The following is a 26,739-nucleotide window of genomic DNA, read 5'->3' on the forward strand; positions in this document are numbered from 1 at the left end:
CATATGGTGCCCAACTTGAACTTAGTTTAGAAGGTTCTTGTTAAGCCTTCCATCTGTTTAATGATTATCAACTAGTTACAAGTGAACTGGTCAGCTATCCATTGGAAATCCTGCAAACAGTTCATACACATAATCTGTGGTCAAGGGGTTAGTTGTTAATAAATGCACTAGAAATGATGGACAGACAACAGGTGCCAGACAGAAAATGACATGCCACTGCATTACACTCAAGATCTTGGACTAGCTGCACAAACAAACAACATGAAAGAGCTTATTTAGGAAATCATATATTATATGCAAAATAAGACAATTTACACAATCTGAAACTAATAGATGTACAAAATTACAAAATACTAAAATCATATAAAATTATGTGCAACAACAAATGTGAAGGTACTAAAATTAATGCACAATGATCAAGAAGCAAAAACAAATATTTGTAACTAAACAATTTAACACAGACATATACTACGACCAGTGCAACATACAAATTGGACCAAATCCATGCATGCTAAAAAGCCTAAACAATTCTCAACTTTGATTTAGCATGTTTCTACCCTAGGAATATATGCATTGTGATATAATAACATACATACTAGTTAAGGGGTTAAAATGATGAGACCACAATTTACACTCAACAAATGATTTTACGTCATCATGACTCGTACTTGTATGGTTAAACAATGAAATAACAATACTACCCTATAAACGACATTCTTATCCTGAGGAAAAATATCATGAAAACAAGAGGACCAAGTGGTCTGTGAAGACTCACCTGGCTGACATCTGCTTGACAGTCAAGTGCAAGTGCAGTTAGCCCAGAAATATGGGTCAGTAGGATTCTTTTGGCATAATTACTTCTAATGCTCTTGATTTGCTGCTGAAAACAATTGCATTAAGGTTTCTCTAATTCTTGTCTCTCTCTTTGCCAGGATGCTTTCTGTGAAATTTGGTCAAATTTTGTTGAGCAGTTTTTATGAAAAACGCATTTAGGTTTTTCTGTTTTAGTAAGGATGAAAGGCCATCGTATCAACTCTTCTAGTCTATGATAGACGACCAGTAAAGATAAAAATAGCTGGTTCCTCCTTACATGAAATGACAGAAGTTAAAAATTAACAGTAAAAGTATGTTAAAGAAGATGTGATAAAACAAGAGGTCCATATGACATGAGACTGCTCACCCAGCTGACATTTGCCAAAGCAAAAGGCCCATATGGCATGAGACTGCTCACCCAGCTGACATTTGCCAAAACAAGAACAGTTGGCTAAATAAATATAGGCTAGTACATGTAGCATGCTTTTTGTTGAAATTTCTTCTGCCACATAATTACTGAAAGGTATTTATGGAAGATGGGCCTAATCTGAATAAATGTGAAAGGTCTTAAAGGTATGATGTTTTCAGTCAAATTCTGTGAAGCACCTTTTTTGGAAAAATTATTACAAATTTAAAATTTATTTAGCAACAGCCATGTCTGTTGTTAGTGGCATCATTTGTATAATAGTACATGTCCTTAATGCTAGGATGCTTTCTATCAAATTTGATATAATTCTGTAAGGTGCCTTTTTACAAGATGTCACTAAAAGTTTTTTTTTATTAACTCGAGCAATTTATGATGGAAGATTGCCATCAATGGTACAAACTTAAAAATCCTTCAGACCAGGATGCTTTCAGCCAAACTTAGTCAAATTCCGTTATTTTTTAAAAGATATTTAAAGGATTTTCCATTTTTAGTAACAGTGGCCATATTTTAAGTAAATCAGCATCATTTTAAGAATTTGAAAGCCCTCAATACCAGAATGTTTTCTATCTAAATTGGTTAAATTCTACTGAACAGTTTCTGAGAAGCTGTTTAAAGTTTCTTTTGCTCCTTTTTGTAACAGTGGCCATATCTGAATGTGGAATGGAATCATTTGTACAAATGTACAAACAAGAATATTTTATGCCAGCATGCTTTCTGACAAACCTGGTCAAATTCTTTTAGGTACTTTTCGATGTCATTTAAAGGTTTTTCTATTTTAAGTAATGGCTGCCATATTTGAGAGCATATTGAAATAATTATTGTACAGATATGAAAGCCATCTCCACCAAGACATTATCTGTCAAGTTCTGTCACATTCTGAAGAGTTTATTTTAAGAAATTTTGTTTAAAGGTTTTTCTATTTTTGGTAATTGTGCTTATATCTGAAATGCAGATTGGCATCAGCTGAATAAAATTCTGAAAGACCTCATGCCTGGTTGCTGTCAAATTTTGTAAAATACTATTAAGCTGTGTTTCATAATAAGTTCCTTAAAGGAATTTCCTATTTTTAGAAACACATCAATCAGCATTCACTAAACAAGTCTAAAAGGCCTCGAGACCATGATGCTTCCTATCTTGTTCAAATAAGTCAAGCATGTTTTAAGAAGTTGATGTCGACAGTAATTCTGAACATGTGACACAGGTCAGTTGGTACAAGATAAGTAATGGATGAAGGACCATGCCATACACTCACTTGGCCTTGTAGCAAGCTGAGCTACAACAACTGACATAACATAAAGTGACATAAATTTGTCAGCCTAAACAGGTAACAAAGTCTGAAACAATTACACAAAACAAAGATGCATCATCTTATTGAATTTATGTAAATAGCATTCCTAAGTAAAAAATTTAAAAAGACAATAATAAAGTACCGTATATATTCACTTGTAAGTTGAGATCAACTTGAACAGCATTGTTCTACTAATTACTCCTAACAAACTGCACAGACCCAGATCTACTGGAGCATTATGCAACACCTGATCTGGGTCTGTGCATCTGAACCCAACTCGTGTATTTATGGTACATCTTTGGACAACAGCTATTTTTAACAGTTACACCACAATACAGTAATCAATGTTGTTTAATTTCAGTCTTTGTTTCATTTCAACACTTTTGATTGGAAGCAAGAAGTGTTGTTGGCTAAGTGGTTAAGGTACTGGATTTGTGACTAGATGGGATCAGGTTTGATTCCCAACACCAGATCAGACTATATTAAATACTATGGTGTGTATCTGGGCAAGGTGCTTTACTTGCCTCAGCATGATGCAACCTTCAAAGTGTTGTGTCATAAAATGCCAAATAAACCAAATCAAACAATCTGAACTGGAAACATTGTCTGTTGCCTATATCCTTCATTAAAAATCTGTTGAACTTATAATAATTTCTACATTAAATTTTTAGCTACTTACTATGCAACCCTATCATGCCTATACACATGTAATAAATTTTTTTTTAATTTTCAGAGATTGAGATGTCTTACGCTATATGTCCTTTATATGCCTTTATGATTTTATTCAATTACCCAAACCCAAGTGAAATAACTGAAAATCTTCTCTTTATTTCTTGAACTTAAAGAGAAGAGACTCAAATCTTAAACATCTGATGTGTATGTGCCGTAGTTGGTCATTACATAATGTATTTTGGACATATAACTTCAAATATCACAGTAGAAACTATAAACTGTAATTAATTTTAGTTAACAAGAGTATCTAGATTACATTGTAATTGCACACAAGTAAAAATATTTAATAAAATGCCACTAGAAAAAGTAGCTGAACTGTGTTGTGCAAAACATTTGTCGATGCTGAAAAACATATTTAACTGTCTGAATATCTAATCAGGTCATCTATATTTGAATACAAATATGACTACCAAATTTAATTTGTGGATTTTGCCTTAAACTGTGCTTATCAAATTTTGACATAAAAATTTAGATCCTAAAATGTAACGAAATAAGAAACCTGAAAAATGGCTGTAATGGCCTAAAACAGCTGTATTGGCCTAAAACGGCTGTAATGGCCTAAAAATTGTGTTGCATCATTTAATTACACAAGATAATCTACCAAATTTTAGGTCTAATTTTTGCTTAATAGTGAAAAAATATGACAAAAGTCCAAAATGTTAAAGTGCTTTAAATTTTTTTAACAGTTCCAGTAATATTTTGACACATTTAAACAAGTCTAGTAAATATGAATACAAACATGTCTAAAAAAGTGGTTTTTGAACAATCTTACTAACAGGCTTCTTGAGATGAACTGATACATCGATGGGCAGACAGACACACAGACACATCAATGGGCAGACAGACACAAAGACATGACAAAATCATGATACCCCGTCTGCAATTAAATGGGGTATAAAATCTCAAAAAGACCAACAAGAAATGAACCTATGTAAATTTCAATTTCTGAGGTTCTATATATTGTACCATAATCTTCTGATGCTAGCTATAGATTTCTTGCTTCAATATACACTCTCATCTGACATCCTTTGCTCTTGACAAATATTAGTGAATGTAAATGCTCATCTTCAATTTTGTGCAAATCAACAAAACAGAGGGATCATGACAATCACAATGTGCATTTCATACCTTTTTGCAAGCATGTTGCAAAACTAAAGGACTAATAAAAAGGGAAATTCTGTGGAACTGATTTGAAACTGCATTTGCTTTTAAGTCAAAACTTGGTGACTACTAGTGGATATGCTTGTTTATAAATTGAGTCCAACTGCAAAGATCCATATCTGCCCCACATAATGGAGCAGCTGATCTGGGTCTAGGTAGTTTGTTAGGAGTTATCAGAAAAAACAAACAACATGAACCCTGGTGGAATATAATGTGATGGCAAATCAGGGTCTGTGTTGTTTGCAGTTTGACTCTATTTATAAGCAGGTATATATGGTAATTTGAAGTTCTGACACAGAGTCAATGAACTTTCTTTCCTGCTCTCATTCATCCCACCAGTTTCATTTATGTGTATAGTCAACCTGTTTGCTTCAAATTAGTGTGTGTGTACATTTTTATTGGTTACAGGTTATTCGGCACATGGGCATACAATTCAATCAGAAAACCAAACATCACTGACCCACAAGACTGACCTGCTAAAATGGTCATGTATAAAATTAAATGTAAATATATTTAAATCTACCAGCAAATTCTAACAACTTAAATTCAGTACTCTTGATGGATAAAGCTACAATGTGATCTTAGTGGTGATGGAAACAAGAGAATCTTGGGAAAACCACCAATCTTAAATGGACAAACCGCTAATCTTTACATGTCTCAGTAAGTATCGATTATGAGACCAAAACAATAGCATTAACGGTCTACTATCATTATGTCAGACGGCTTTATGAAAGACTGCCAGCAAAGTAAATATATAATGCCCAATATTCAATTGAAAATAGTTTAAAAAAAAGAAAAACAATAATAAACAAGTTCTGGAGCTGGGTGTCTCATCTATATCAATAAAACCATTGTTTATGACCTTCAAAAACTTCAATATTCTTGATAACATCTGTTGCGACTGAAATGGGCCAACATCTAAACTCAAAAATTTGCCCAGGGGAGAAAAAATATTTTGTGATTAAGTTTTATTAAAACACTTAAAATGGCCAGAGTTGTAACAAAGTGTTAATCTGTTATCTGAGGTAATATTTCTGATCCCACCCCCGTACCACCACTGCTGACTGAAGCTGGATAATCTTTATTCACTGAATTTAATTAAAGTTTCACGTCTATGGCACACTAAGTCCTTTTGGCAAATACTTAGATGTTGACAAATATTTTCAATTGAGAATTTATATGCAAATGCAGCATACTGACAAGGGAGTTATCATAGTTGAATATGTACAAGACTACATAAAAAGTATTAAATTTAACTATGAATAAAATTTAACCAAATGCACTACATTTTCAATAAATCAGATTAAGAAACAATTTTTCTCGTATAGTTTACATAAAATATGGCAGAATTGTTTCCTTTATAGTTCTCTAAATAATAAAAAAACTGAGAAATAAATTGATGGAAGAAACAAAGAGGAAAACATTCTTATAGAGAAACTATTCAGATACACATAATTAGTGACATGATTATCAGCTTGTCTCATGGGACTTTTATTAATTCTAAATCTTGCATACTTAATCTGATCAAATCTTGTATAGAAATGAACTAACTCTAGAAGTTGATATAAATGTAAGAAATAAGTAGAAATGTAACAATTTCAACTCTACTTGTTGAAATAAATGTAAGTGCTGAGTAGGGATGCTAAGATTCTAACTCCACCTGCTGATATAAATGTAAGAACTGTGCAGAATGCTTTATTTGTAACTCTACCTGTTGTTATACTTGCAAGAACTGTGCAGAAATGCTGTGATACTAATTCTGCCAGTTAATAAACATATAAGAGCTATTTAGAAATGCTGCATTTTTAATTCTATCTCTTGATATAAATAAGAACACTTGTGAACATTACAAATATATTATTTTACACCTTATTTCTTTTCAATCAATAAAAGTCAAGTATTAACAATGTCTGGCTGGGGGTTAGGTGGCATATGTTACACACAAGCTGTGATTGGTCAAAGTAGTTGGACCCATATTAGACAAAATTGTGAAAATAAAAAACAATAGTGTGATCCGATCTTGCATCGGTGTATGGCAAAGTTCACTAATTAACCTAGGTCTACTGCTGACTTAAGGTAATCATATGTCTGGTTGCTACCAAAATTAACCAGCAAATCAAATAGGGAGTGACTATCCCAAAATGCAGCTAAGTTCAGACTTAACCTGGGTAAAATCTGCTCCTCTCATCTCTAAGGCTCACCATTTGGTTATGAAAAGATGTACTATAAAAATGTATCCTACTAGAATGTAACATACATGGTATAGGATATGGTGGACTATGATTAATGAATGGTCTATTATCACAAGGGCCTTATATTTAGGGTCCACTGCACAAATCAACAGCTCTCGTGGGTCGGTGGTTCTTTCCGGGTTTTTTCCCGGGTTCTTCCTCCACCATTAATACTGGCCGCCATGTATAGCCTATTGTGTGCTGAAAAATGGTGTTAAACCATACAACAACAATAACAACAACAAATCAACAGCACATTTTAGTGACTTTGATTAAGTGGTCTCTACATCAAATACAACATTTTTCCAATGCAAATGAAGGTGTGATTTCGTTATAATAACTAATTGCTGTCTGTTATCAGGACTTTATATCCTAAATAAAATCATGCTAGTTCTTAATTCATATTAACTTGCATTACTGTTACATTTATGATGATTTGTACCATTTGTTTCTGAGATTACTAAAACCAAATTGTAAAATTTACATTAAAACTTACTACTGGTATGTTATACCAGAATCAATTGAAGCATGTAATTAAAGCACTGTTATATGTCATTGGGAAATTAAATAAGTTAATTTTAGCCATTATCAATTAATTTTAGCTTTAAATCCATTTGAATGGTCCATCTTGGCAGCTCCATTTTCACGCCTGATGGGATCTGCCTGCTTCTTGTAGGATTTTCTGTAGAAGTCAGCAAACAGGATCAAAAATATAAAAGCATATAAACCAATCCAGTAGACAAATATTATGGGATAATGGCAGTCGATGAATAACAGCTGTGCAGAATGGATTACAACCAGGATAAACTGTGTCTGAAAAAGGATATAAAAGATATAAAATAACATCAGTACATGTATTTCCTTTCAAACCAAAGTAAAGCTTTTCACAGTAAAACATCTGACTATCTACACCCATAACAGGACTCATTCAAAGACAAGGGACTGAAAAGTGATGATACTGTTAAACAGAAAGCAAGCCAAAATTAACTTTAATGCTAGACAAACATGTAGTCCAGTTGTTGGGAAAATTCAGTTTAATTTTGATTCACAAAGAGAGGAAAAATAAAAAAGTTAGGAAAGTTATCTCCCTTGTAACCAATGAAAATCATTTCTGCCAATCATACTCTTGACAATTACTGAGAGTAATTCATGTACCCATTAACATTATCATCATTATTCAATTCATTATAAAAGCAACATATTGAACTCTAACGGAAACATTGTTATTCAAATAATACACTACATCCTTGATAAAATATGTGTGGGCCCAAATGTCCCAGCTGAATCATCTTGAGTGAAAATAGCATATAGGTCAAATTATCCTGGACTGAACTGACCCTGAGCCTATTCAATTAGTGTAGATTCAGATTTAAATGTTGCTGTATTTTTTTAAAAAGGTGTTTGTACAGAAAAAACAATGTCAAAATTCGATTTTTAAAATTGCTATAGTAGTACAGTACTGATCCTGTGATTTATTTGCAAGTTCTAGCAAAATTTCTGCACATACCTTCAGCAAACCAAGAGTGCCACTTTGGGAATTTTAAGTTCACTATAAACTTTGGAACTTGCTTCTCCATAACAAAACCTTTCCTTGAAATAAGCCTTTCGCGTTGTTCCTTTGCTATTGTTGATCACATTTATGAATGAGTTATGATAAACCAATGCTTAATTTTAGATAACTGAATTATGTTACATGTACTTATACATTCTCAGTGTTTAATTAATCTGATGTCATGTAGGTAAGATTTGCATGCATCCATTTAAACTTCTTTTCTCCACTCCCTTTGCTGCATCTGATAGATAAGACTAAAATTATACGATAACATAAATCAGGTCAATTTTCAATTGACTATAACAATGCAAGCAATAAAACAATAATACTATATATACTTACCTAGAATTTCTCCATGACAATGATCAATTACTTAACTATTGGTACACAAGCACTTCCAAACCGATCTAAACACTGTCAAGCTTACTAGTGACATTACTCAATCTAACATATCCCGATAACCCTTAGCCATATTTTGATGTAAAATACGTTGTGTATGTGAGTTTTTGGATTTTTAATGTCCTTTTAACAATCTGAGTCAATCTGCTACAATGTCTGCAGTGTGGCAGTTTATAGTGGTGTTTAGCACCAGGGCATCATGCTTCAGTTATGAGGCAACATGTCCAACCTAGTCACATTATCCTGACTGAAGTACAGCTCTCCTTCATTTTTTATCTATTTACTAAATGCAGAGAAAAAATATTTACGATTTGCATGGATGTCATGTACTTCTTCCACCATAGATATTTCTGATATGCTGGTCCAAGGGCAGACAATCCATAGTAAGCATACATTACTAAATGAATGAAGGAATTCAGCAAGGAATGGAAGGTACCGAAACCACCTGAAAAGTATAAAATAAAGATGTATTTAAGAAGCTGCCTAACCCCAAGCTATATTTCAAACATGATGAGGTTGGGAAGAAAAGGAATTAAAATCAAAACACTGTAATAGGAAAACCAAGGCAATGCACACCATCAAATATTATTTATATCTGTAAACTTTGGGCACAACTTGCCGACCTGTTTAGGAGAAATCAGACTTTAGTTTATACATTTTTCCAACTTAGTTTTGAAGTTTTCACAGACATGGCACTGTATTGGTTGTTTCTGAAAGGTATAACACCATTTTTCAGCACAAGATAGGCTATACATGGCGGCCAGTATTAATGGTGGAAGAACCCATGAAAACCCTGGAAAGAACCACTGACCCACGAGAAGCTACTGGCAAGCTTTCTTACCTACCCTCATTGGCTGAAACCAAGACTCAAACCCATGCAGACCGAGGTGAGATGGCAATGATCCGTAATGGTGAGTGCTTTAGACCACTCGGGGCCCCTCAGGTTTTTGGAATGTAACCGTCAATAATAATGTGTGGGTGCGAGGCTGAGCAAATTCCATAGCCCAATGTCCCGGACTAGTCATTTTTGAAGTCGGCCAAGTAAAATTTTCCAAGTCGCTAGTCCGGGACAGGCGCTTTTTATAAAAGTCGGGCTAGTCTTTATTTTCATGCTTTAATCACTATACCTACCTTTATTTGGCCAATCATGCCCTCTGGGCGTACTGAATAAATGATTTTACTCCTCTTCGTGTATACATTTACACCCTGTTACCGCTTGACTGCATATTGGTCTAAGTGACCAAATTATCAGCAAATCAAAAGACGTCAAACAAAAGAAAGCCAGTATGATCAATTAGCAGTGTTGTAAGCAGTTTTGTTGCAATGAGTTTACTCAATCTAGATCATAACCAGCGGCTCACTATGATTTTAATCCAGCGAGTCAGTGTACTTAAATTAATGAAAGGTAAGTTAGCGACATCAGTGTTGGTTTCCTTTATGAACTGATTAAATGACAGCAATGATTCTTTAATTTATGATTAACTATACAGATGATTAACTTCCAAGTGCGATATTGTGTTTGAAGCGAAACAATTACGCTAATTAATGAGCTGCTTCAGTTCGTATTTAAAAGAGAAAATTGATCTTATGATCACTTTAGAAGTAGTTGTCAAGCAAGCTGATAGTTAATCTGCAGATAAAATGAGTTTGCTAAATTATTTTTGCAAGGAAGGTAATAACAGTGATTCGGAGAAGGTAAATTTGTTTGAAAATGGAGGGATAAAACTTAAGATGGATACTGAGTGTGCTTGTTATCCCTGTCTTGAATATATGACTCAGAAAGTGGCAGACATATACATGGACATATTTTCAAATCCATGAGGTAAAACATATATACATGAACCTGAAGAAGCCAAATGTATAACAACCAATGTTTTTAAAAATTAAATTCTTTTAAGAAATAATTATGTTGTATATTATTTCGTTTTTCTTTCTTCTATGGATTAAGTACATATGTCTCATCAAATCTCGGCAAGTGATTACCATTTTGGGACCAGTGAAAAGTAAGGTGGGACTAGTGAAGAGAAAGGTGGGACCAGTGTATTTTCTGAAACCACTTGTCCTGGACTAGTGGTTAAAAAAAAAATTTGCTCAGCCCTGGGGTGAATAATGGGAGAGAGAGTGATATACAAGTGTAATTAAGTGAGCATGATGCATTTTCCATTGCAAATTACTAGATGTATGGTTTATAAAAATAACAAATGTAATCTAAAGAATAAGCAACTGTTGTCCAATAATCTCATCTAGTTCAAATCCAGAAAGCCTGTATTTCAGAGATACAAGTTACTGTACCTTAAAACAGAATCCTTTGTAACTATGTGGATGCAATCATCCATTACCATCTGTCTATGAAATTTTGTATGGCGTTTATTGTGTCCCTGATCTTGATGCATTAGATGCTTTAATAGTCAGCTCTCTCAAAATTTAAGCATTTTTATAACCAAATATTAAACAAGACTGTGACCCAATCATATTCATCTGTGAAGAATTCAAAATTCCCCATGATAGATGCATAGTATTAGATTTAAGCCACAGCCAAGTTTCATCAGGTCATGAAACCATAGTCAAATGATTATGAATATATGCAATCAAATTGTTCAGGAGTTTCATTCATAAGTGGCTTACTTGTTAACATGGTTAGCCAACCAAATAGTTTGCTGACATGTAATATGTGTGTGCATGAACATGTGAGTCAAATCCATTTATGACTGGATGTCAAAGGCACTAATTTCTGTTAGTTAATGAGGGAACACTATTGCCAACACCCTTCCACTTCTCCATTTCAAGAAGGGGAGTGAGTGTTCCCAATATTTTCTCCTTTTTGGCTCACAGAAATGCTGTGCTGGATGTACAAACTTTTGAAATTCAAATTCATTACCAATTCTCAAAATCTCATGTTGATGGGATGAGAAAATTGCACATACAATTACACTTCAAAACAACTGCAGAATATGTGAATACTGCACAGGAAAATTAATTTAACTGCAATGTACACACTTTAGGACCAGGAGAACTGCTCACTGTCAGGCATACATTTTTTGAGGGGACAAAATCTGAGGCAATATAATATGTGTTGTATTTTGGTACATGTACTACACACCTTTTGTACCCATTTGTTTTGTGTTCAGAAGATGGTGCATGATTTCAAAAGAACACAAAGAATAAAAAAAAATTTCCATGTAGATCTGACACTAGTTCCATGGTTCTACAGCTATCTACATGTCACATTCACTCCTTGTAAAATATTAAATCCATCACACTGTTACTGTACAGTTTACCAACCTAAATTAGAAATAACATAGTGCTTACAAACCTCTATAGTTGAATAAACCAATTTCATTTCACATCATTGCATAGTTTGAGTTGTCCAGCTAGACCAGAAATTCATACGACTGGTAACGTGTTCATCTACTCTGCCATGATTATATCAAAGCTGTGCAAAATACTACATTACAGCGAGCATATACAATTACTGTTTCTATAAACGTTCAATATTCCATAGCCATTACTGAAATAAATTTTGTCTTCCTTTATTGATTTCTTTTAACTCAAATATAATTTTCAGACTTCAATCAGTATCAATGTTCTCATCTCATCAAGGGGACATCTTTGTCATGTCTACAGATTTTTCTATATTGATACATATTGTGAAACAAAACAAGTTAATACAAGAAACTGGCCAAATATTTAATTTTCGTTGGAAAATAACTTATTTCAAATCTTACATAACAGTATTTGTGATTTCTTTGTGATTGTACAGTGATTAATCCTTCATTGACGCAGTGTGGTGTTTTCAAGTAAGTTAAAGCCGTCTAAAGCTTTCATATGCTAAATGTAATTACAATGCTTTGTCCAGGTAAGTTTGCAATGTATTTGCTTTTCTTTGAAAACTTAACTTGGTTCCTTTATTTACTTCTCATCTTAAAATCACTGTATTTTATTTACTACATAGTGATCAATGATTAATTGACCGAACACAAGTGTTTTTAATGGCAGTTAGCGCCAGTTATAGCTATGATGTGCCACAACATAGTTATCATTCACTGTCTGCGTAAATTCTAGCACGGGCATTGAGATAAACTTCATGAGTGTCAAACAAGTCTAAATAAATATAAAAGAAACACCTGGAATGATGACAGATGATCCAGAGAAATTTGTGAGATTTGACAAAAGTGACTGAACTCCATAGTAATAGCAAGCCTTAAAAATGGCTCTTTTAACGTATCAACAAAATCAGAAAGATATACTTTCTATATTGCTGCTTTTTGCCCTTCTTTTATGATATATACAATTTTTTTTTACTGGATTTACTAGTTATGATAGGGTGCCATAAACAATTAGTATGTACTAAAAGAAATGAAAAGAAACAGTCAAGCACCATTTTAATGTAAATAAATCAGTCATCTTGTATTAAATGATCAGTGCACCTTCTAAAATGGAGACAATGAAAATGGAGTAAAGCATAAAGATTTTGAAATGTATTATATCACATGCATGTTACACAGCAGAACATCATTCTAGATTTTTTTAAAGCAACATAGTGTGCATTATACACATCAATATATGGTAAACAGGTTTTACTATCGAACTTTGTTTGTGACTGAAAATTATACACCGACTCTGAACTGCTTAAAATACCATTATAAACTTGACTGCAATGGAGAATCCATCCATAGCACTTTCACTGCTCTATATGACATTTGCTCACTTGGTCCTCATAGAAGTTTTAAATCTGAGGGAAAACAATGGTGGTGATAAAGAAGTCCTTTAAATGTTTTTCCATTTTTAGTATTTTCAACCATATTTGAAAGGTGAACAGCATCATTTGTACAAAATATGAAAGCTCTCAAGATCAGAATGCTGTCAAATTTAGACTATTTATGCTAAACAGTTTCTGATCTTTAACAATGACAGCCATATCTGATGGGGGATTGACATCCTCTGTATGAGATCGAAGGCCCTTAAGACTAGAATGCTTTTTGCGAAGTTTGGTCAAATTATGTTGAAGTCTTTCAGAAGCCATTTGCAATAATGTCCAAACCTGATGGTGGATTTACATCATTTGTATAAAACTTGAAACCCTCTATGCCAAGATGCTTTGTCAAATTTCGTCAAAATCTGCAAATTAGTTTTTGTTAAGAACTCAAATGTTTTACTAATTTTAGCAATGGTGTCTGTTTTTGATTATCAGTTGTATAAATTTGAAAGATCCAGTGACAGTATTATTTCTGCCTAAATTGGTCAAGTTCTGTCAAGCAGTTTCTGAGAAGTCATTTGAAGTTTATTTCAATGAGTGACCTCATTTTGGACCACAAATGTAATGCTTGGATTGATTTTATTGTACATGTATAAACACACTATTGTGAGTGACCACCTACAAAATGCGACTAGCAACCATTACTTTTTGGTCAAAATATGCATTTTGACACTGCTACAAACAACTGCATCTCAAAAACAGACAAATTCCACTGACCTGATTCAATCCTTTGTAACCATGACCACTAAGGATGGTATGCATACAAAGTACAGACTATTCTATAAATAAATAAAAAACACTGCTATAAATGACCATACTGCAAAAGCTGAGACAAACACCAATGACCATGACTGCTTAAAACATAAAGACTGTTCTATGAAATAAAAAGGTATGCTTGGCTGGCTACCAGTTTCCCCAATTTTTCAGGTTATACATGTAGTGTCATTTGTTATAAACTGTATACCAGACTAAAGTACATCAAAACTGACACTTTAGTGCTGAAGTCATGTGAATACTCATTATGATTAACCATTCTTTCTTCAAAGGAAATAATCAAACCAACATACATAGTCAGTGCTCAGGTTTGTATTCTTTATTTTTTGTGACAAACTTTTAATGTCTAACTAAGAAATCTTTTTAAAGAGCTTCAATGTAGCAGTCAAGTACTTTTTGTTTGTCTATGGAGTTAATCTGTAATGCCTGGGTTAAATGAGATCTTTGTCTTTAATACTAGTGATTATTTTTTTCCATATCTGATTATTATTGTTAAAGAATTGTGTTACTTGTTTCAGATTTTGTTATATAGTGATTACAATCCACACACCAAGCCATCGTCTGTTTACCTTGGTGCAGCCTGTTACACCATTTGTTTATCAAGTTAATCCCTATATGTGGTTCTTGAATTAAGTCTTTGACTTTTGTCTCTAAATAAATTTATTGTTTCTGGATTACATCTTTTGATTTTATTCATAGGCCATATATATATCACACAAGTCATTATTAGAACTGATCACTTATAATATTATTGTCTTCACAACAATGGCAGAACGTCAATTAAAAAAAAAGAGTAAAATGCTATTTTAAAAAATGGAGTACTCTTATCTTAGTTTATTCTGCAATTCATATGCTAATACATGTACAAGTGATCTTCAACATTAATGTGATTAATTCACCAGTTACAAGTGCCAGTGCAAAATATGAGAATGAAATCTATCTCAGTTTTTATTGGTATACCTGTATAGACTAAAATGGTACAAGCCTATGATAATCAAATTCTGGCCTAAATTTAGATTATCTGATTAACCTTAAAACTGAAACAATAGCTTGAAAAATTTAATGAGGATTATTGCAGTGATAACAAGTTCAAAGGCCAGATTTTCTCTTTATCACTGAGATGCATGAAGATTGGAGACAGACAGAGAGAAGAACATGTATATGAATGGCAAAGTGATCACTATGTCGAACTTCCACCAAGGCTGACTTGACACTGTTAGCTCAATTGAAAGTATAAAAAATCATAATACTTCAAGAAATAATTTTCAAAACATATGCTTATTTGGTGAAAAATATGATAATAAATAGTTAATCTTATCACATCTTAAGTCATTTGTTGACTTCAGCATATCTGTGGGTTGATAATGGTCAACATTTCATTAGGACCTGAATTTTGAAACTTGAAATTCTTTGCTGTGAATTGAACAAATGTTGCTTCTCATGATTTCCAGATCTTGACCTCTGACCTTTAAACAATGAAGCCTTTTCAATCTGCCATAATGAACCATCAGCCGATGAAAACAAAAGATACAGCTTTTATATTCTTTTTTCAAAAAATGAACAAAAAGGCATGAGAAAAAAAAAGAATAGACACTATTTTCAAATAATGAACTATTTATAAGCTTTTGAACAGCAAAAAGTAATTACTTATTTGCTGAATGAAAATGTAGAAAAAAGGGTATAACACATTTTGTTAATCTCAAGCACATTTTTGAAGTAAAAGAAATGAAAGGAAACGACATAAAATTAAAAGTATTGAGCTGTGATCATGACATTGAAAATTGGTATATGTACCCTATTTTTCATGAAAAAGGCAGGAAGCAATTATGAGACAACAGCAATTCTCCATGCCACATCACTCGGCAAGTCATGGCATCACAACATCATAAATATATATTGTTCATAAATATATATTGTGGATTTTACTGTTTCAAACTATGGCATATAATCAATCAAAAAGTACATTACATTCACAGATATTCTAGAATGGATTTCTTACCTGGCACAAATTTTACTCCAAACCACCAGGAAATTGGCATTATGCCATGATGAAATACATGGAGGAATGATACTTGATTAAATTTTTTTCTAACGATGAAGAAAAACTGTAATAAAAAGAAAAATAATTGTATGAGGTTAAGGAAAGAGTAGCTTACTGCTCAAAACAAATCTCAAGCAACAAAATAACTAGTGTTTTTCATATTATTCACTTTGCAAGAGTACTTCTTAAAATAAGAGGCACAGGTGGTTCTAAGACTGCCATCCTATCTAACATCTGCCCAAAAGATAAATACAAGAGCAGTTGGTTAAGAAATTGGGGTCAATAGGATGCTTTTCTGTTGAAATTTCATCCAGTGCTCTCAACTGCATATGTCCCTAAAACAAACTGTTTCAAGGCATCTATATACAGTAATGTGTTTATAACACTTCACAGGGGACTGGGATGTTTAGAACATTATAACTGAGAAATGTTGTATCCAAATTCATCATTTATTTTTCAAACAGTTTATGTACTTGTCCTTGTCAATGATGCTGGACATATATGTAGTGAACAGTTTATACTGGTAAGTCAGAACTAATATGTAATGCTAAAAACATTTTCAAACTACATAGGTTTGTATAAATACATAATACATGTTATCGTGAAAAATTTTCTCAAACTATGAAGTTTTACTATCAGAAGAAAGTGTAAACATATATGTACGTGTACCAGCTGGTGAATCATAAAAATAAATTTTATCTGAAATCTTTTTTTGGTTGCTTCCTGGTGATCAATAATTTCACAACAATATCCTCATGATACAATAGACATTTCACAAACAATATCCTCACAATACAACAGACTTACATCTGAACTATTGGTATCACAAGTGGTACTATCAGAATTAACATAATCCAAGAAATCAACATCCTCTTTATCAGACCCAAGTAAGCATCACAAACTACAGAAAGGGAAAACTCATTACTATCAGTATCAGTGATATATGCCTGCCCATTGAACCCCAGCTTAACAGTTTACAGTCTGATGTCATGCGTAAGAAATTTTATTGATTATGGTCAATACATTTATTTCATGTTCATTTTTGTTGCCAAGGCTCACAATGTATCTTTGGATTTGTACATGCTAGTACACTGACTTGTATTCCACATATTTTTTTTGTTTTCAGCTGTTTTTTCAACAGTCAGAATTCAAAATGAACATGAGGGATTTACTTCACGCTGTAGTTAATAATTCAGGTATAGAATAATAGCTAAACGATATTTCAAAATTATTTATTCAAGAAAGTGCAAACAAAAACATTTCTTTTCATGCTTTAACTGCTCTGAACCAGCAACCTGTGATTCTAAAGTACCAATTATGAATGATGTGTGATTATCATTTCTGTCACCTGGACCATTGTTATTTACTGATTATTAACAAAGTCTGATTAACATACTTTGTTTATCCGTCACCTTTGCTGTTTAAACAACTGCCACTGTTTATTTATCTTTGGTGCATCAAGTGATAAAAATATAATTTAGCCAATTATTTCAGGCAGATAATACAAAACCAATTAAAAGCCTTTGGCATATATGATTATGAGGAATCTGGCCAGGGAAGTTAAAGTCAAACATACTAATAGAGAAAATGTTGTATCCAAGAATGTAATAAACAGTCTTCACTGTATGTTGTATAATCGTTTATATTTGATTGTAGATCAGCATCTATTGTCCAATACTGAAAGGTGTCTACATCACAGGACAATTATATCAAAGTTAACCAAATTCTGTTATGTGCTTCTTTTCAATAAAGCTTTGCAACTGTTTTTCTGTTGGTAGAAATGATGGCCATATCTGATGGCAGAATTCAAAAATGTCAGGAGCCTTCAAGCTAGGATGCATTCTATCAAATTTAGTCAAATTCCATTAATTGTTTTTTGTAAGAAGTCATTTCAAAGTTTTCTATCTGTTGTAAGGTGGCAATATTGGATGATGGATTGCCATCCAATGAACAAATCTTAACACATTAACCCCTAGCGACAAGGTAACGTGTCAGCATTAAGAAGTTAGTGTTAGGACTGGTCGGCCTGGTGTCAGGATAATGTGAGTGGGTGATACATGATACTAGTAGTCTGCGACAAGATGCCCCATTGCTAGACTTCACTATAAACTGACACACTGCAGACACAGTAGCGATAGGAATGAAAAATTGCTAAAGCTACATTAAAAATCAAAACCAACTACGACATGGATATAGATATCCAATCATCACATCTATATTCTAACACTTCGTGATCCAAACAAAATATACCCTTATATGAGAAAGAGACGGATTGCAGCCCTTAACGTACTTTACTTACATGCCACCAGTTCAATGAAGCTTTTATTAAAGTGACAACAGTAATAAAACAGTAACTGGAAATTAAACAAAATACATACCATACTCCTTTATTTTCAGAGATATATAATTTATATTTAATATCCACATTATATTCAATCTCAAGAATGATTATTTAGTATGCTGGGAGGTTGTTTTCTGCAAGTGAAACATCTGCATTCCCACCAGAGTTCCCTGTATCAGTAGTAGTGATAACTGCCATAAGAATTAGGCCTAGGAAAATGAGTTAGAGAGAATATGGGCCCCTTATACCAAACATTATTAATACTGTGCACATATAATTTTTAAAGCTAGAATCTTAAGACTACAGATAAGAGCTGTCGTCATGATCAATTCAAACAAATTATTTATATTCAATAGTAAACACGTGAAAAATACAACAAACTAGTTCATTAGGTCCTAATTGTTTCCATCATTGCCTTCACTTGCCATAGGCTTTGATTTCTAAAACACAAAGCCCATGTGTACAGAATCACTGTTTTCACTATGAAGAAAACCAGTGAATGCCCTGTAATAATGGAAACTATTTCATTACAATTGTGATCAAGATCTGTAAATCACATAAATGAATTGTTATGAACATTAGTCAACATGTCTGCCTGATTTAGTTCTTAATGAAGGTTGCCAGTATGTATAATTTTATTATGACTGGTAAGATCTATACATGTCAGACGATTATATGTACGAAAAATATTTATTTCTGACATTTTTTGTACTATATTTGTGTATAGTTCACTTGTCAAATGTAATGTTGAGATTTTAGAAGTCATTTCTGCAAAAAGTTTAAAATGATCAATTAATAAACAAACTTCATGTTTTAAAAATGTAAGCACAAAAATAAATTCACACTTTTATGAATCAGCTGTGTAAGAAAAATAAATGGGGAAAAAAATTATATGAATTATGGTAACCATATTATCTAATCCCTTCCATTGGGAAAATAACTTGTTCCTGACTTATAAATGATAAATATTTCACTTATCAGTCACCTATAAGTTACTCATAATTTGCATATGCAATGAAGCAAGTGAAATGTCAGGGTATGCAAGTACAAGTACAATACAAATAAAAAAATGTTAATCTTTGCTTACCAACATTTAGCTTATTTTATAGTCTGCTTAACAGTTCACTACAAAATACATTCTCATTCTCAAGTTCAAGTTTAAAATACATACAAGTCCAACAAAAAGTGCTACTAGGAAGTTTTTAAAATTTTCATAGCTTATCAACAGATTTATTACTAATTTTCATGCCAGTCTTGTCAAAATGAAAAGAAATTCAACATATTTTATTTAAATGTTTTAAGATATTTAAAAATAATCTACGGAAACACTTCCAGCTCTAACCTATCTTAGGCAGCAAAGATAGAATAAAGCAATGTGTGCATCTATGTTTGCATTTGCGTGCTGGTCTAAATTACAGTAAGGCAGCATGTGTAAAAATTAACACCCCCATGGTGGAAATATATCTTGAAACAGGTATTTTCAGCATCCTGCAAAAATTATTTGCTGAAATTTCATTTAAAACATTATTTTTAAGCATTCAACATCAAATTTTGAATATTTTATGTAAACTGATAGATAATAATTTACTGATGGATACTGGAAAATTAATTAAAACCAGGAAAATGCTTCTGTGGTGAAAATCTGGATCCCTGTAGTTTTATCTGTAGAACGCTGTATATCATCTTTTGGGCTTAGCTGTGTTTGCTCTCCAGTTCCTGGAATTCAAACCATGGCAGTTTGTAGAAGATTTGTTCCCATGAATTTTTTTTCTTCACTTTTTTTGCTTCCAGCATCATGTGGTACACACAAATATCCTAGCAGACATACTGACGATTGACATTTGAGACGACATTCATTTACTAGTTGAGTTACAAGAACTAACAGATTCCTATTTAAAACTCACTGCCAAGTGGCTTCACACATGCTTTCAAATTCAGAAGTCTACTCACTGTATTTGACGATGACGGATTTCGCATGATTGATATATGTTGAAGGAACAATTGTATTTATTAATTGAGGAACAAATCAATGTTGAAGGTTATCATTTTTGTGTGTTTTTTCAGCTAAAAAAGATTTACAGTGGATTAGCTGTTTCTTATGTGGTGATTTAAAGTGGCAGGTTAATATGTTGAAATCACTTTAGGGAAATGTGTGAGGTGCTTAGGTCAGAACTTACTGACAACCATTTACATGTATTCATTTGATTCAACTGATGACTTGAATGTGAGAATGTGATTTCCTAACAAGCCAAATGTAGTAAATAATGGCTGATGTTTCACTTATATCACTTACAAGTTAGATAACCTCAAAAAATGCATGAATCATACACATGAAGTAAAATCCTAATCATTTCTTAATGTAAAGTGAATAGAGTTTATTTGACCTACAAGTAAAGTGAACAGTCAGTTATCCCTAGAAGTAAAGTGAATAGTCACTCACAGTTAACTTGCAAAACCTATATAACATGGATATAAGTAACATATAAGCCATGTATAAATGAATATATGTCACGTATAAGTCACAGATAAGTTATTTCTGGAAGGGTTAATTTAGATGCATAATTTTGTTTCACTTATCATATATACTCAACCGAAAATAACAAAGCCCATGATCTGCTGTTACATGGCAGATCTGGGTCCATGCAGTTTGCAGTTGGACTCAATTTATAAGTGAGTATATATGGTAAACAAGCATAGTATTGGAATTCTTAATATATGTATACCCGAGAGTAAATACAACTGCGAATGAAAATGCTCTGCCATACTTACTGTGTCTAGAAGCTCAATGAACTTTGAGAAGAAAAACCACCAGCAAACATTTGCCATCTGCAATTGAAATTAAATTTCACGTGATCTGTCAAATCTGTACTTGTTAACTGGGTCTATTACTAGTTAGCAGCATAGGTGTAATGCACTCCTGAATATTGCACATACTACTTTTGTTAATTCCACTTCTAGAGATCTATTTTCATAATTACTTCTGTATCTAATAAGGTTGACACGATTTGGAATACAACAAACTAAAATTTAACATTGAACAGGAAGGAATTATGCTCTACTGGCCAAAAAGAGTGTGTAGGATTTCACGAGAAGTTAAATTTATTTACCTTTAATAACTACTGAATATTAACATTATTATAAACATTTTTTATGAACCAAACCATACCAAATTTTACAAACCTATATATTTTTATATGTTTGGTTTAACATGTTCACAATATAAGTGCAGTTCACAAATCTTTCTCATGGCTTTCATCTTCAACCTGATAACATGGATAGATCAATAAGCTCATCTCTGACACTGTCAGGTTATACATACTTCTGAAGTTTTAGTTTAATCCAAAATTATTACTGAAAACAGTTTGACCTTGAAATCAAAGTCAAAATGCTGAAAATCACAGAAAAACATAAAAATACACACACAAGTCACTGTTTTTAAAACTTCAACCAAGAACAAAAATGCAAGTAGTTATCTTGGACTTAACCCAATGTCAACTGGGTCTGGCTTTCAATCTTGTTCACAAAAGGGCTGACATGCTGGTGGCTAGATCCACATCGTTTTCATCAAAAACCATTTACATATGACCATATCATGGACATCCATGATGAACACTAAGCTAGGTCAGTCATGGACAAACACATTGATGGATGCATTTAAGTTCCACTGCAGAATGGTGCATTTTCCAAACTTCGTGACATATGTACAGTATATCTCTCAATATCTCTTTTGTTCCACCACTGTTTCTCTATTTTTCTATCTGATTCATTGCTTTTAAATCCACCAACAAGACTCTTAACTGTATGTAGAGAACACCTATCCATGAGTGGTTGTGATAAACTTGGTTGAATGACCATTTTCACTTGAAGTTTATACACAACTTTATGATCCTCTTTCATTCTATTTACACATAATACAGGTTTTGATATTGTGTTCATTTAACAGTATATGGATATGAGTTAAGAGTGTTTGTTATTTTAATTTTTCTATCTCCCTTGTTTTTAACATAATTATTGTATAATCGTTTTGCATGTGTTCACTTAAAATGAGGAGCTATAAAATTTCTCCTGCATTAAGTAATTTTCTGGGCCACTTAATTTGCTGTCTACATTGAGTTAGCTGTAGGATCACATTCAGAGTGAGTGACCAGAACCCAATGAATTGGTCATCACTGACATAATATTCAAAGAACTAGTCATAGTCAAGTGTATGCAAAAAGTGTCACTTTAATTGGGCTTTCAAAGCTGTTGCAGACAACTGGTTTGAGTCTCATCACCCAACCATATTTGTGTGCTTGTGCATGGCTGCCACTACCTTTGATACCATTAGTTTCCTATATACATTGTGATGCATCCCCTTATACTTGGCTTTCACCAGTCTTTATGCCCCCTTATAGGGCTCCCATGGGTTTGGCTTTCTTCCCCAATCAGATATTCTATACAAATAATAATGCCATGCCTGTTTAATAATTTCTGTACCACTTTCATCAGGGGATCATTCCCTCTTAACACAAACACACTTATCTTATGAATACTGGAATCAGCCCAGACATAAAAATCATGTAGACTGAAATCAACCCAAGTCATACTGTGGACTCCTACCATTCCATAGTATTTAGATACTGAAATTAGTTTATTTAGTTGATATACATGTAATTGGAATCAGAATACCTTCTTTGTGCTATAATCAGCCTAGCACAATTCAACTTGATCTAGGACCGGCCCATAATACTCTATGGGGATCAGATTAGCACAGATTCTACTTAATCTGGCTCAGGCTCGGTCAATGTGGACATATGAGAAAGCTTGCCAGTAGCTTCTCGTGGGTCGGTGGTTCTTTCTGGTGTTTTCCCAGGTTCTTCCTCCACCATTAATACTGGCCGCCATGTATAGCCTATCTTGTGCTGAAAAATGGCGTTAAACCCTATAACAACAACAACTTAATCTGGGATCAGCCCAGAATATACTCAGCTACGTGGATCAGCCTAGCACAGACTCCACTTAATCTGGGATCAGCCCAGAAAACACTCTGATATGGAAATCAACCAGCCAAAGATTCTACTTAATCTGGGATCAGCCCAGAATACTCTCTGATACTGAAATCATTCTAGCACATATTCTACTTAATTTGGGATCAGACCACAACACTTTAATACCTGGACCAGCTTAGCACAGACTGTGAATTATTGTCACACGGAGTGTGTTTCATGCAGATTTTAGCCCATGAGTAGGCTCTATAGAGAGCCAAATTTGTTTGTTCAAGTAGTAAAATTGACATTATTGTCACATATTAACTTCAGAGATTTATAATGATTGAATAAAGAAATGTACTCTGAATGGAGTGAGGGTATGTGCAAAAGTCTCCTGTACTGATGTGTTTCTTTTCTTAAAAGGCATGCAGTAAAAATTCTTACAAGTCTATATTTTGTGGTGTATAAACTATGTATTAAGACATACTGTAGCTAAGAGGGACATAACTCTTACCCGCATGGCTTGTGGTGACCTGGAGTAGTCCACAGGCTGACAACTGAGACTGTAACCAGCCAACCATCCAGATAACAGGAACTGAAAAAATGTTGATAATCACATATCAAACAAATACAGGTCAGATTATCCTTTTTATTTGTAAAAGGGAAAGAAAGCCCTTATCACCAGAAAGCTTTATATCAAACTTGGTCAATTTCTGCTAAACAGTTTTTGATAAGAAGTCATTTAAAGTTTGTTTTTTACTATTTTAGGAATGACAGTCCTATTTGACAGTGGATTGGCATCATTTGTACAGATGTGAAAATACTTTAGGCCAATGTTCTTTCTGTCAAAATTTTTTCAAACACTATTGAGCAGTGTTTGAAAAATCATTGTTAGGTCTTTTTAATTTTAGCAATAAGTGGCCATATTTAATGGTGGATTGACATCATGTGAACAAAACTGAAAGCCATCTATTCCAGGATTCGCTTTGTCAGCTCGGGTAGAATTCTATTTAATAATTTTTCACCAGAAGTCAATAAAAAGTTTTCCTAATTTTGGAAATGGTGACTACATTCGGTGGTGGATTGGCAGTAAGTGAAAATATCTGAAAGACCTGCATGCCTGGTTGCTTCTACTGGCCATTTGTTTCTTAATCAAGCAGTGGTTTCACCCTGCCTTCTGCAATCACTGGAGCATATAAGCAGTAATCAATTCAAATATGCAAATTATACTTCTTTTCTTTCATGAGCAAAGGCATGGTATATATAAAGGTCTTTTATGTGAATTGATGTTTAAACATTATTATTGTGATTGTACTTGCAGTAATCAAGTGAAACTCAAAGGTGTCAAAATGTTAGCTTCGAAAGCAAGGTGGATTTTATTCTTACAGGATAGGATTGAATCTGTTGTTTTAAAATTTTGAATCAAAACTATCTCTGATAAAAAAAATAAAAGTAATCTGCACTAGTGATATCCCTTACAATTTTGGTGCTACTAACAATAGCCATAGGAAGCTTTCTTCATTCCCTAATCATCAAATGTCACAAAGAAAAGTTCACTTTTTTAAATAAAATTTTGGTGAGTTTGAGCAACTGCTTAATCCATCAGCTATGAACACCTGTTTGCATGCCTAGCTATACCATCTGCCCTAACAAAAAAATCAGTCCTGCATTTCACAATTACAGGTAAGCTGTCAATTTGTGTGTGTGTAAGTGTGTGTGTGTGTGTGTGTGTGATTTGGATATTTAGTGCAGTTTTAAAAATTAATTCAGTCATATAGCTACGACGTCTGCAGTGTGGCAGTTTATAGTGATGTCTAAGCACTGTGGCATCATGCCGCAGACATGTAGCATGATGTTCCACCCAGTCATATTATCCGGACACCAGGCTGACCAGACTAAAGGGGTCGAACTAGTCAATTAGTAATTTTACTTAGGAGCCATTTCTACTGATAATAAGATAAAAGTGACTGACAGAGAGACAGAGAGAGAGACAGAGGTTAAAAAAGAGTGCATGCACACAGTTACAGTTTTCTAGATTTCATGGGGGTGTATTTAAATTATCAGATTGGTCTTACAAGACATTAAATGACAAGCCAAATAGGGTACTGAAAAATGAACAGCTATTTCTCTACAGGAGAGAAGATATAACACTTTGTCATTAGCAAGTCAAAAAAAAAACATGCGCGGATACAATATCTATATGTGGAACTTATTTTATTTAAGTTTTGTTATTTTTCTTTTTGTAATACAGTCCTACCCGTTTATGTCAACATCCTCGAGCCCGAGGAAATATTGTCAACATAGGCAGATGCTGAGATAAGTGTTGGGGTGGGAGGGTCTCAAAAAAAATCATAGAGGTTAAATTCGTCAGTATGGGGTGACCTGTCATCAGTGAGCAGCATCTACACTTTGAGAAAACAAAAAATGAAAATTTTGGGTACTTGAAGACAAAACCAGTGTGAAATGCACCTGTATATTGACAAATTACATTTTGGTTACCTTTGTGTAATAAAATCCACATTAAAATATTGCATCGGTCACATTCTGATATGAAAAACATTCACTACAATATTCAATGTCGGCATTAGCACATGGTTGTATAGTTGTTATTTACATGCTTCAAGTACATGTACTTAAATTGGCCTAGATTTTGGTTAGTCTGTTCCCATCTTACTGAGGTTACCACGGGGATGGGGCTATTCACAGGGAACTGAAAACCTGTCAACAAGATGGTTTAAACAGTACATGTATTTAGTTACAGAAGTCATAGTGAAAAGTATATAAAAGCGAACAAGAGATATGCAGCTGATATGATTAATGAAGGCATAATATTGTATTCACTGTATGTTTATTTTTTATCTCGACGTCGACATAAGCATGACAATTTTGGTAGTAATAGTAGACCAAGGGACCGAGACTTTGCTTTTTTTGTCAAAATAGGAGGTTTGTTGACATAAGTGATGTCGATATAGGTGGATAGGACTGTATAGCTAAACTAAATACATGTATTTTTCTAGCATACTTCTGCTGATATTAATAATGCAAATGCTATTCGGTTCAGAGTATATAAATTTATCATGAACCAAGTTTGAGAGCTGAACCTGCGTTCAGAGGTCACCTGTATGCAAAGACCACTTTTGCCTTTTCCCATGGCTGGCTCCTGTATACAGGTTTGACTATATGCTCACTTATAAATCAAGTATAACACCAAACATGAACCTTGATCTGCCATCACACAACGTGCCTGCAGATCAGGT

General features: G+C 33.4%; 1 protein-coding gene across 2 annotated transcripts in view; it reads right to left on the reverse strand.

The window, feature by feature from the left end:
* Nucleotides 1-271: 271 nt before the first annotated feature.
* Nucleotides 272-26,739, reverse strand: part of LOC149807209 (very long chain fatty acid elongase AAEL008004-like) — a 59,178-nt gene continuing 32,710 nt past the window's right edge. For both annotated transcript variants that reach the window (XM_089963571.1, XM_089963580.1), the window contains exons 4-8: nucleotides 23,997-24,077; nucleotides 21,285-21,341; nucleotides 16,133-16,238; nucleotides 8,912-9,048; nucleotides 272-7,465 (exon numbers count right to left, since the gene is read on the reverse strand). In XM_089963571.1, coding sequence (XP_089819697.1) covers nucleotides 7,241-7,465; nucleotides 8,912-9,048; nucleotides 16,133-16,238; nucleotides 21,285-21,341; nucleotides 23,997-24,077 — 606 coding nt within the window. In that variant the 3' untranslated portion in view covers nucleotides 272-7,240. The remainder of the gene's footprint in view (nucleotides 7,466-8,911; nucleotides 9,049-16,132; nucleotides 16,239-21,284; nucleotides 21,342-23,996; nucleotides 24,078-26,739) is intronic.

Source organism: Sinohyriopsis cumingii, chromosome 1, assembly GCF_028554795.1.
Source record: "Sinohyriopsis cumingii isolate HCF-2022 chromosome 1, ASM2855479v2, whole genome shotgun sequence".
Classification (NCBI taxonomy): Eukaryota; Metazoa; Mollusca; class Bivalvia; order Unionida; family Unionidae; genus Sinohyriopsis; species Sinohyriopsis cumingii.